Source organism: Typopeltis vanoorti, chromosome 21, assembly GCF_054136105.1.
Source record: "Typopeltis vanoorti isolate ZY-2024b chromosome 21, IOZ_Tvanoo_1.0, whole genome shotgun sequence".
Taxonomy (NCBI): Eukaryota; Metazoa; Arthropoda; class Arachnida; order Uropygi; family Thelyphonidae; genus Typopeltis; species Typopeltis vanoorti.
The window spans coordinates 67,180,163-67,192,262 of record NC_143569.1 but is presented as its reverse complement, the minus strand read 5'-3'; the positions used below and the strand labels follow the sequence as shown (position 1 = coordinate 67,192,262).

Sequence of the window (12,100 nt, the reverse complement as noted above, 5' to 3'; positions counted from 1 at the left end):
TTGAACAGTGGTGTCCTGCTTCTCTGTTAGGCAATCTCTTTCTTTCACTTCAAAGATTTTTCTTCATCTGCCTCACATTTTTTTCTTGAAAAAACAAAAATACTGGTAAATGATGTTGAATCTAAGTTTTTGCTAATATATCTCTCCTCATGAAGAGCAAGTACATTTGTTGTAAGTGTGAATTTACTGTTTTTAGTGCTAAGAGTACAAATATTCACAGATCCATGATATCATTGGTAGTTGTAACCTTTATACTCATAAATGAAGGAAATGAATTTGTCAATGATGCAGTTGTGTTATGCAATCAACTGTTATTGTTGCATCACAGTCATATGTCAGAAGTGGCACATACGAAAATTTTGCTGGCATGTCAACAATTTACAGGTGATATCATTTCATATGCTTATAAAAATTCACATTTTTTTAATTGTTACAATATGTACAAGTTTTGTGTTAAACAAGTTAAATTTTGTTTAACACAAAAGAAACTAACCAACAAATACATAGCCCACTGTTAGGAACAAGGCCTGAAACTGTAGTTTTCAGCACGGCAGCTTAAAACTACAGCTGATGTTAAGAACCTCTAGCCAATGGCTGAGGGGCATAATGACATGACTCAGCTGATATAAAACAACTGTGTTTAGTCACCAAAACTTTTCCATAATTTAAAAGCTAATTAATTATCTGAAATTTACGATCTTTAATATTTTTAGCATACGAAAAGTCACCAGCTGCAACTTTGCCAAAATACGTGACATCTAAACATGATATTCATGCTGCACATCCGCCAGTAGGCAGAAATAAACAACAGCAAATGTATTATTGTTGTATTATGTATTGTTTTTGCTCCAGTTTTTGTTGTAAGTGTGAATTTATAAAGGTAATTTAATTTAGGCATATAATAAAATGTTGATTTTTTAAAACTATAAAAAAACGCATTTGATTTTAGTTTGGAATAAATTTGTCACAGTTCTACTTAACATGGCTATGAAAATAAAAAAACAAAAATTATCAGAATCATGCAGCAGAGAGTTCCAAAGTTGGTGGACTGAAGAGTATGGCATGATTAACAAAGCAGTATGTGTTTTATGTTCCGAGACAGTTGTATGCAGAACATTGTCAGTAAAACGGCATTATGAGACAAACCATTAATTGCTCCTTGAGAAAAGCAAGGACGAAGAGAAAGAATTTATTGCTCGGTCAATTAAAAATAGAAATATTCAGTCAACAACCCTAATGAAATTTATCAGCAGTCATTCAAATATAACTGCTGCTAATTTTTTTTGTCTGAAACGTAACTGCCAAACAAGGGAAACGATTTAGCGATGGAGAACATATAAAAGAAGCATGGTAAAAATGCACACCAGTTCTCTTTGAAGATTTTGAAAACAAGGAAAAAATTATTCAAAGAATAAAAAAAAATAAAAGAAACATGGTGAAAGATAGAATCTTGGAAATGGCTAAAAATATATATAAAATCTTCTGGTTTAATTTCTCTTTGTCTTGATGAGAGTACTGACATAACTGGATCGGCTTGTTTAGCAATTTTTATTCATTATTGTGTTGGGAATAATATCAAAGAAGAATTGATCAGTTTAATATCATTAGCAACAGCAACAAAAGGAATAGATATTTGCTACGCAGTTGTAAATGTACTTTCCAAAATTGTATCAGTAACTACAGATGGTGCTTGCAGTAGAACTGGAGAGAAAAATGTTTTTGTCACTTTATTTACTGAATGTATTGGACATTCAGTTCTGGGTTTTCATTGCATTATACATCAGCAATTTTATGTGCAAAGCCTAATTTCAAGCCACTGGAAGATATGAGCCCTGTAAAAAAAATTGGTCAATTTTATATCTGCACATGCTTTAAATAAACAAAATTTTCTAGAATTATTAAATGAGATAAACTCAGTGTACAATGGTTTACTTATGTACAACAACATCCAATGATTAAGTTGTGGAAAAGTTCAAAGATTTGTTGAGTGTTTAGATGAAGTTACTTTTTTTTACATAATGTACAAGTGAGAAATTAAAAATAAATAATCAATTAATGGATGTCAAATGGCTTTTGAAATTAATGTTTTTTACTGATTTGTGCTTACATTTAAATGAATTGAATGTTAAATTGTAAGATGTTAACAAGACAGTTATTGTCATGTTTGATTTAATCAAAGCATTCGAAGCTAAATTACTTAATCTCCAAATTAACTTTATCAGCAGATAAACTTAATTTGGAGATTTAAGTTGGTGAATTTGGATGATATAGAAATGCAATTAATTGATTTTCAATCCAGTTATATATGGAAACAAAAGTTTGTCGATTTGAGAAATGACTTGGAGATAATTGAAAATGATCAAATATTGGGTGTAATTAAAAAGAATGAAGAGGAAATAATGAGAACTTGGAATGACACTCCTGAAACCTTTAGTTGTTTAAAAAACTAGTGATGGCTATATTATAAATTTTTCTCCTCTACATATGCTTGAGAGTCATTTTCCGAAATGAATTTTATAAAAGACAGTTTAAGAAATAGAATGACTGATGAATCTAGTTCGGTGTGTGTGTGTGTATTACTAAAAGTGACAAAATATGAATTTGATACAAAGCATTTGGTATCAAATGAACAGCAGCAAAAATCTCACTTTGCAGGACACCAGAGTGTACAGAAGATTTGAAATTGGAAGCAATCACTATTTAGTCTTGGGCAGGATAAAATTGAATTTTATATTGAAAAGAATGACATGGAAGAAACTTTTAAATAAAAGTTGAGCAGCTCTCAGATGTGAACTGTAGACTAAAATACACAATTATTGAAGAAAAAATGAAAGAGTTTGAGAACAAGAACCAAACCTTGGAGATTCAGTGGCAAGCCTTGAAGAAAGCCCTGATTGATTCAGCTAGAGAGGCATGTGGTGAGGTTGTCTGCAAGGATAGAAAAATCAGAACTCCATGGTGGACACAAGAAGTTAAAGAGGCAGTGAAGGAAAAGAAGAAAGCATATCAAAAGTTCCTGGCAAATAAGTCAGCTTGTACTCTTAGAGAATACAGAGACAAATGTAAGAAAGCTAAACACTGGAAAGACTTTTATTGGGGATTATATTGATCAAGTGTATATAATAAACAACCAAGTTATACCAACTAGTTTCACCAACTAAGTCTGTTGGCATCTTCAGGGTACATAACTGATGTAAGGCACTAAAAAATAAAAAACTGTTACAAACTAAAATCAACCGATTCCAATTATATTAAATAAAGAACAGAGCGCGTACAATACATTCATAGAGCGTGGATGATCTCACTTGTTATTTAGGAACGTTCTATAGTTGGCACTATAATTCAGTTCTGGCGAGTTGAAGAATCTGATAAGGGTCTTCCAGATCATGGGCAAGATTAGTCCTTGGTTCCTGTTAAGGTTTTGTGTACAGCGGGCAACTGTTGTGGCCTCCTTAAAAATTCGGGAGCGGAAGCCCTCCTCCATGTAAGGAATTGTGCTTCTATCCCACTCTATGGTATGGTTCGTTCCTGAGAAATGAAAAGCTAAACCCGATTTTTCTTCTCTGTTATTATTGACGTCATCTATATGTTCTTTTTGCCTAATTTCAAGGCTCCTTGAAGTTTGGCTGATGTAATTCAACCCGCACGAGCATGGTATGTTATAAACTCCAGCATATTTGGAGAAAGGATGGCTATCTTTTGGAGATCTTAAGAATTGTCTAATCGTTTCTGTGGGTTTAAAGACCACACTTATTTTATGTGGTCTAAGGAGTCTAGCAATCTTATTTGAAACTGTCCCTAAGTATGGAATGATGGTAGAAATATAACGTACATATAACGTTTAATATGACGGAATATAACGTTTTTTTAACATGAAAAGCTAAACACTGTGTAAAACTAGCTAAACAAAATCATGGGAGGACTTTGGCAAGAACATATAGAAAATAAATATCAAGAAGGTGGCAAAATATTCTGGAGGTTGTTGAAGAAGCTAGGAATGGAGGAAAGAGTGCTGTAAAAGGAGTTAGAGATGATAAAAGGTGACATGAAAGCAGGAGAAAAAGATATCCTTGAAGTATGGAGTAATTACTTTGAAAAACTGCTAAATGAAACAAGCAGTGATGACAGCACAGTGATAAAAAACACTGACCAGGCATGCAGTCAGGAATACATATCCATACTCGAAGTAGAAAAAGCCATCGAAGACTTGAAATGTGGAAAGGCAGCAGGAGTAGATGATATTCGACCAGAAATGCTGAAGTATAGTGGTATAAAAGTCATACAGTGGCTGCACTGCATATTTCAGAAGGCCTGGACAGAGGGATGAATTCCTGATGATTGGAGTAGAGTTCTAATAGTACTGATATGTAAAAAGGCAAATAAAACTGAATGCAAGAATTACAGAGGTATTTCCCTACTGAGTGTTCCAAGCAACATTGAGAACGGTTGAGAAGAATTGTGGAAGAAAAGAAGAAAAAAAACTTGAAGAACAAGCTGGATTCAGGCCAAATAGAGGCTGTCAGGATCAGATCTTCACTTTATGACAAATAGTTGAGAAAGCATGGGAATATAACAAAGATCTGTATTTAAGTTTTGTCGATCTGAAAAACGCATATGACAAGGTACCAAGACAGAAGCTATTCAAAATGTTACAGTTATATGGTGTCAATGGGTGCATTATATCAAACAATACTTAGTCTTTATTTGAGTTGCAAGTCAGCAGTTAGAATTGAAGTACAGAAAGATGGTTTAATCTTAAATCTGGTGTGAGACAAGGATGTACATTATCCCCTCTGTTATTCATTATCTATATGGATCATATTATGAAGGAAAGTGGTATTAAACATGATATCAGAATTGGAGATGTTAATGTCTCTTTGCTTTATGCAGACGATGTTATACTTCTAAATAAATCCGCTACAAATTTGCAAGATTCCCTGACTAAATTGAATAACTGTTGTAATAAATATGGTATGAAGGTCAGCAATAAAAATACAAAGATAATGAAAATAGGTAGAATCGTTGAAAATGTCAACTGTGTTTTGAATGGAGAACCTGTGGAACAAGTAAAACATTTCAGCTACTTAGGCACGCTTTTTTTTTTGAAGATGGTAAATTAAATATGGAAATAGACAACAGAATCAACAAAGCTGGTATGGTAGGAAGTCAATTGAATAAATTCATATGGAATAAAAGAGAAATTAGTCGGAACACTAAATTAGCTGTATACAAGACAGTGTTCAAACCAGTTTTAACTTATGGATCTGAGAGCTGGGTCAGAAGTAAACCACTTGACCGAAGACTGCAGATATGAGAGTGCAGAGAAAGATTCGAGGCATGAACAGATGGCGTCAATGGCAATATCATATGAAAAATGAAGATATTAGGAAAGAACTTGACATTGTCAGCATCCAGGAATGCATTAGCAGAGCTAATCTCAGGTGGTATGGTCACTTGAATAGAATGGGCGAGGAAAGATTAACAAAACAAGTGTTCTCTGCCAGGTTGGCAGGAAAACGACCCAGAGGAAGACCAAGATATAGGTGGATTGATACGGTACAAAGTGCCTTAGATGATAGAAATATAAGATCTGATAATATTGGAGTCTTGACAAGTAACAGACTGATTTGGAGGAAAATTGTAGATAGGAAGTTAGTAATGATGTAAAATTTTCATGTAGTACTATCATATCCTGTACACCCCTTGAGGGTACATGTCAAGAATTTGATGATGTATATGACAATGTGTATGTCAGATTATGAGTTCATCTTTATTATTGAACTTCTATGCTAATTTATAAACTTGTCCCAATAAAATTCTGCAAAAATTAATTTTCTATTAATTTTTTCCCCCTATTAAAAACTGCCCAGCACATCAGCAACGCGATAAATATTATTTGTAAATTTTTGGCAAGCGCACATGAAAAGGTTCGCCACCACTGGTGTAGGTGATGATAGCAGTGGCGATTTGCTGTAGTTAGTGGATTAAGGCATATAATAATATTTATTCCCATTAAAAAGCTTGGTTTAGTAATTTTTTCTAGGTGTTTTGTGGTTTTCTTTCTTTCAAAGCAGCTGCAGCTTCTTAAAACTGAGCTTCTCTCTCCCCCCCCCAAGGCATACTTTATAAAAGTTATGACACTTATAAAGATCAAGCAAAAACTTTATTAACTACAAATAGCAAAAGTACTAAGCACATTAGCCAAATAGAAAACTTATTAGAAGTTCTAAGATCTAGAAATTTTGTGTAAAACTATTTTGAAATGAGGGGGGAATAATAATGCCCTCAAATCTTTTGCTCAAGCCAATAAAACATATTAAAAAAAAACTGAGCGCCACCCGACGCATGTAATGACCTTCAGTTTAACTTTCAGAAATCAATTCTAACATTCACAATGATAATCAATATTACATGATAAACTATACAAAAAATAATTACCAAATCATATACCAATTTCAAATAAAATAATTTATTCGCAATTCAAGGACTACAAAATGCGTACAAATGTATATATACAATAGGCATATGAAATTACATAAATAAAACGGTCTACTTACACAGTTAAGTACAGTATTACATCATAACTATGCTGGCAGCACTAGAACAAGTACTCTAGTCATGGCTAGTTATTCATAATTATGAAATAATTTGTAATGACAGTACAATATCTTAGATGAAAGAGCACCACCACCTCAATAATAAGGTATGTAATGTTGTAATATAAGATAATGATTAGTTGTATTGGGAAATCAATGGGGAATAAGATTTCCCTTGTAGAAGAAAGAGGGATAGAACTGTTGAAACAAATGTTCAATGATGATTGTTCCTCCTCAGAATACAAGAGAGATTCCATAAAATTTTATAAAATATATCCATATGTAATTTTAAGCATCTGGATAAGAACAATCATCATTGAAACAAATGTTCAATGATGATTGTTCCTCCTCAGAATACAAGAGAGATTCCATAAAATTTTATAAAATATATCCATATGTAATTTTAAGCATCTGGATAACACATTTAGAGATATACAATGGAAGCCAAGTTTGGGAAGCACCATAAGACTCAGGGAAATCATTTTCTGACTTTATAAGTGAGCCACATATGCACACACTTATAAAGTATTCTACTCATAGATACTCTAATCTCTGTATAAAAATGCTATATATATATATATATATATGGATAAGAACTATATATATGGATAAGATATGGATATATCTTATCCATATATATATATATATATATATATATATGGATAAGATATATATATATATATATATATATATATATATAAACCACTTGTACGAAATAGTCAACGCAAGTGTAAGTGCATACATCTTAACTATATTTATCCATTATTCAAAAGAAAAACAAATATGTTTTATGAGATCCATTCATAAATATTAATCATGTAAAGTAAATTCTAAAGCACTTTTTTTTTGTCAGATAGCTTTTAAACTACAGAAAATGCGTTATGAGAAAAGTACAGCTGTTAGGCTGTTCCAGTTTATGATATCTATACTATACTGGAGTATTTAGGGAAGCCTTCGAGAGCATGAATTTCAAGAAAACATTGTTAGAACTTTAATATTTAAAAAGATGGGACCAATGGTATCTATTTATTGCAAAGTGTGAAGATATATTTACAACAGAGGGCAAAGGACAAATGCTGGATATAGCTATGTGTGTGGGTGTTGATGTAGTCAACATCAAAAAAATTATTACTATTTATCAATATACTCTATACATTTTTTTTTTTAAAAAAGCACTTTCTTTTCTATTTAGAGCAGTAAGTATTTTTTTTTTATACATCTAAACTCATAGATATGAAACTTATCTAATACTTATTATTTAATTTAAAATATTAAGAATTTTCCACAAAATCCTGATATGATCTTTAATATCAGTTTCAGCTTAAATAAATGGAACAACCTTGCTCATCACTGTATCAAAGAACACTGTTCCTGTCATATATAGGATGGTGGTTAACCAATATTAATGTCTGCACTCATGTAGAGAAAAAAAAAAAAAAATAAATAAATAATGAAACCTAAATAGTTACCTAGTTAAAAAATTAAAGGCAGAATTTTTCATGTAAATGCACATATTCTGAGGAGGAATGAGGCAGTATGTGAATCAAAATGGAAGACTGATTATCCCTAAAAAAAAATGGGGGGGGGGGGATGATAATTTTCCATTAATAAAAATAAAAAGGGAGATTATAATGATTTAAGTACAAAGGTGGAAGGCACTCATGATGATTTTGTGTAATCAGTTTTCTCTGAATTTTCTGGTTCTTTAGTGTAAGAATGAAATTTCAATTGAAACGACATCTGGAATGAACTAAAGTGGTATATTAGTATCAAAGAGTATATTATAAAACATCTCTAAAAATACATTACAGTATGATCATAAAAGGTGGTTAGGAAACACTTCTATCTGTCGTCATCAAACCTGGGTATGTAAAAAAAAAAACCTAAATATTTTCTTAAGCAAATTAAAATCTGAACTTTCATGCTATAAGACAATTATAAATGCAATATGTACTATTTTATTTAAAAGATATTTAAAAATAAATGTTTCCAGTTTCAGTAATAAAGTTTATAGCTTTCAGCTGATTAGAAACCATCTTCATTAAGGCAATCCAAAGTTATTTTTTGAAACAAAAGCTGTCAATCAAACCAGAAAGCTATGCATGGCTTATCAGAGTAGCCTTTTAAAAGAGTTGCTTCAGTATGTATTGTTCTACTATAATTGTAAGACCACTCAAAAGAACTACATATTGCCTTTGAGTATATCTTAATATTTTGCTGTTGTTAATCAGCACAAATAGCCCCAAAATAGATCTATCTAGATCCATTTCAGAACCTAAAATGTATTATAATGAAAGCAAATATATTCACCCTGCTGGGATTTGCATTTATTATACCAGTATATATCGAGGCACCTTACATGCTGGATGTTGTCATACTCATAAATCGCACATTACTATCCTATTCAAATCCAAACTGTGCTTTAGCTTGGAAGACAATCTTATCTGCTCATTACTCCAAAATATTTAAATGATACCAAGCAAGAAGCTTTATCACTTCAAATTATTGTTGAAACTTAATAAATGTACAACATTTTTAATGGAAAGCACATATTTTAATAACTAAGAGAAGAATATTATCAGAACAATGATTGTGGCTTGTGCGTATCTGTTCTGATATCAACCTTATAAGAGGATATACTTTTAATTCAAAACTAATGCTTATTGTTTTAGGATTACTGTTTTTAAAAGCCATTTTATACAGCTTGAAAGCATATAGTTCATGCTTAGTTCTCCAACATTTAAGTATGTGGAAAAAGTTCACATAATTAAAGTTCTAGGCAACATGATATCACTTGAAGCCAAATAATTGTTTAAGTACAAAATATTGAGAGAGAGCTAGGAATATTTAAATGTTTTGGTCCTACACTATTTAGGGTCTGGATGGAAGGAGTACATAAATTATGGAAGCATATAAATCAATTTAAACAAATACATGTACAAATTATGCCCATAGCTTTTAATAAGTGATACAATAGAAATATACACTTTGTAAAAGAACGTTGTAGGAGAGGAATGTAATGTAGAATAAGTTAATTTCATGACCACACATCGATCCAAAAAACAGATCACAATTATTCAAGGCTGCTATAGGTTGAGCTGATTCTCATAGTTTTCTTTAAATTTTAATCCAAACTATAATGGAGGAAACTGAACTTTAGTCATGTCTCAGATTTGGAATAACTGATATGATATACAAAACAAAATTTTTAGCATGATGTTGTGACAATCTAATAGAAGAAAATCTCTCTACAGGTGGAGAATTTTATATATATATTTTGCGATGGGATTTCGATATTAAATGTTAGCAAGAGCATAAGTCTGAAACTGGAATAATAAAAACACTGTCCTAATTTCTTCTTCTGGCAGGTTTAAATGTTTATTAAATAAATACTTCATAAGTATGAGAAAAAATTACCATGAGTCACAGAATAGATTAGTGTATAAACTCAATTTAGTAAAATATTAAAATGTAAAAAACTCTTAACAGACGTGAATGGAAATTAGGCATAATTCTATCATCATTAATTGTGGGTGGTTTCAGGGTGATCATCAGGAAAATCAATCTTGTTCTAAAGTAAAACATCCTAGGGATTTTTTTTTTAGTGATATTAACCAATATCAATGTAATACCAACTGAACATAATGAATGTAACTAAAAAATGCAGCTGGAAGACAAAACATCACTGCTGTTTAAATTATTTCCAATTGCATTCCTTTACATTATTGCACTGTAAAGTGATTAGGAAAAACAGTCATACAGCAAACTATGCACTGAAAATGAAAACATATTCTTTTACAGCATACCACCCAAACTGAAAATTTCAAAAGTTACAAATTTAGACACCAAAAAACTTACAAATCAGCACAATCTTTTTAAACATAGACAAATTATTTTTTGATGAAAGGTATTATCAAGAGTTTGTATAGAAACATGTCTACATATAATTGAACAAGATCGATTGTCTTCAAGGTTCATTGTTCCTTAGATTTGTTTAGTGTAAAAGATGTAGCAAATTCATACTAAAACAGACAAAAAGTACCTGCAGGAACCCTGTGTTTCTTCTCTGGCTTCAATATCTACAATCGGGAACACATGCATGCACGCACACACACACACACACACACTCACAAATATAACACATTTAAGTATACACATAAATCTGAATAAAGTATTCTCTACATTAAATAGTGTTCCTATATGAGATTCTTCACTATTCCTGCAGTATGCTGTTTTCTTAAAAGGAGAAAAACGTTCCAATATTCGCAAGGATGAAAAATATACATCAATGGCTTCAGGTTTAGTAAAGGAGCAAAATGATACAGATGTATGGCAGTTAGAGCAGTACATTCTACTTGTCTCAGACAGAATGCACACAGCACCTTATGGCAGTGAAGTGCAATAATGTAGTACATTGCACAAAAAAGTATTAAAATCTCATTAAAAACCAGCATATGTTTAAGAGACATGCGAGAGTCTCATATTGAGCAAATAAGTGTCCTCTGCATTAAGGACTAGATAGGTAATTAAGCTCCAGATCACATAATGTGGTTTTTTGATACAGCCCTTACCAATTCTTGGACTGTGATTGCAACACGGACTAAACCTCCACGTTCTTCCAAAATATCTTGTGATGAACACAGCAAACTCTGAAATGAGAAAACAATTACTTAAGCTTATATTCATGAATTACAAAAATATCATTATTTACGCAAAGCAGTAAATAATTAATGTAATCATAAAAACTCCAGAAACAATAGGCTTGTATCCTTCTATGGATCATACCAAACTACCATTAAAAAAGAACCAAAAGTCTTAGAATTTACATTTCATTTTAATACTTCATAAATGTACAACTGAAGAAACATTACTGAATAAAATGCAATCCATTATGGTCTATGGTCTCGATCTCTCCCTGCAGGAAGGTTCACGGGTTCACTCAGATTGTGTCAGACCAGACTATATGTAGTTTGGTATTGCTGTGTCATAAATGTATCCACTTTCAAATGGCTAGTGCTAAGTGGTGCATGCACAGAAGAGCATGCATTCAAACCAGGAAGTACTGTTTCACCTGGAGTGATCCACTATTCATCAGAAAAATAAAAACTGGTATAAATTTATTTAATGAAATGCTTATCAGCATTAGCATGCAATTCTCTACAGACACTGATGCTGAACTCGTCCTGGTATTAATTAGTGTAGAACAATGGCAGTATCTGTTGACTTTGGTAAGTTGGTGAGATGACTGCATAGTTTTCCTTAGAATACCAAGTTCCCAATCTAAGGTGTTCGTGACTGAAATAGCTCATCATTCTCCAAAATCAGCCTGAACCGAATGGCTTCTAGGGCAAAGCTGGATTCATCAAATCTTTCAGAGCAACTTTTAGACTGCTTTAAATGCAGACACCCATGTTCAAATGAATAAACAAAAACTTCTTGAACACCATTCTGATTGCTCATTCTGAACAACAGAACATAACATATGCATAAAACAAATGATTAAT

General features: G+C 31.9%; 1 protein-coding gene across 5 annotated transcripts in view; it reads right to left on the bottom strand.

Moving 5' to 3' along the window:
* Positions 1-1,701: 1,701 nt before the first annotated feature.
* Lrch (Leucine-rich-repeats and calponin homology domain protein) overlaps positions 1,702-12,100 on the bottom strand; it is a 454,905-nt gene continuing 444,506 nt past the window's right edge. For 4 of the 5 annotated variants that reach the window (XM_090411095.1, XM_090411098.1, XM_090411097.1 and 1 more), the window contains one exon: positions 7,304-11,245. In XM_090411095.1, coding sequence (XP_090267221.1) covers positions 11,135-11,245 — 111 coding nt within the window. In that variant the 3' untranslated portion in view covers positions 7,304-11,134. Of the gene's footprint in view, positions 1,833-7,303; positions 11,246-12,100 lie in introns of those variants that run through there. The other variant, XM_090411096.1, reaches the window with a different exon arrangement.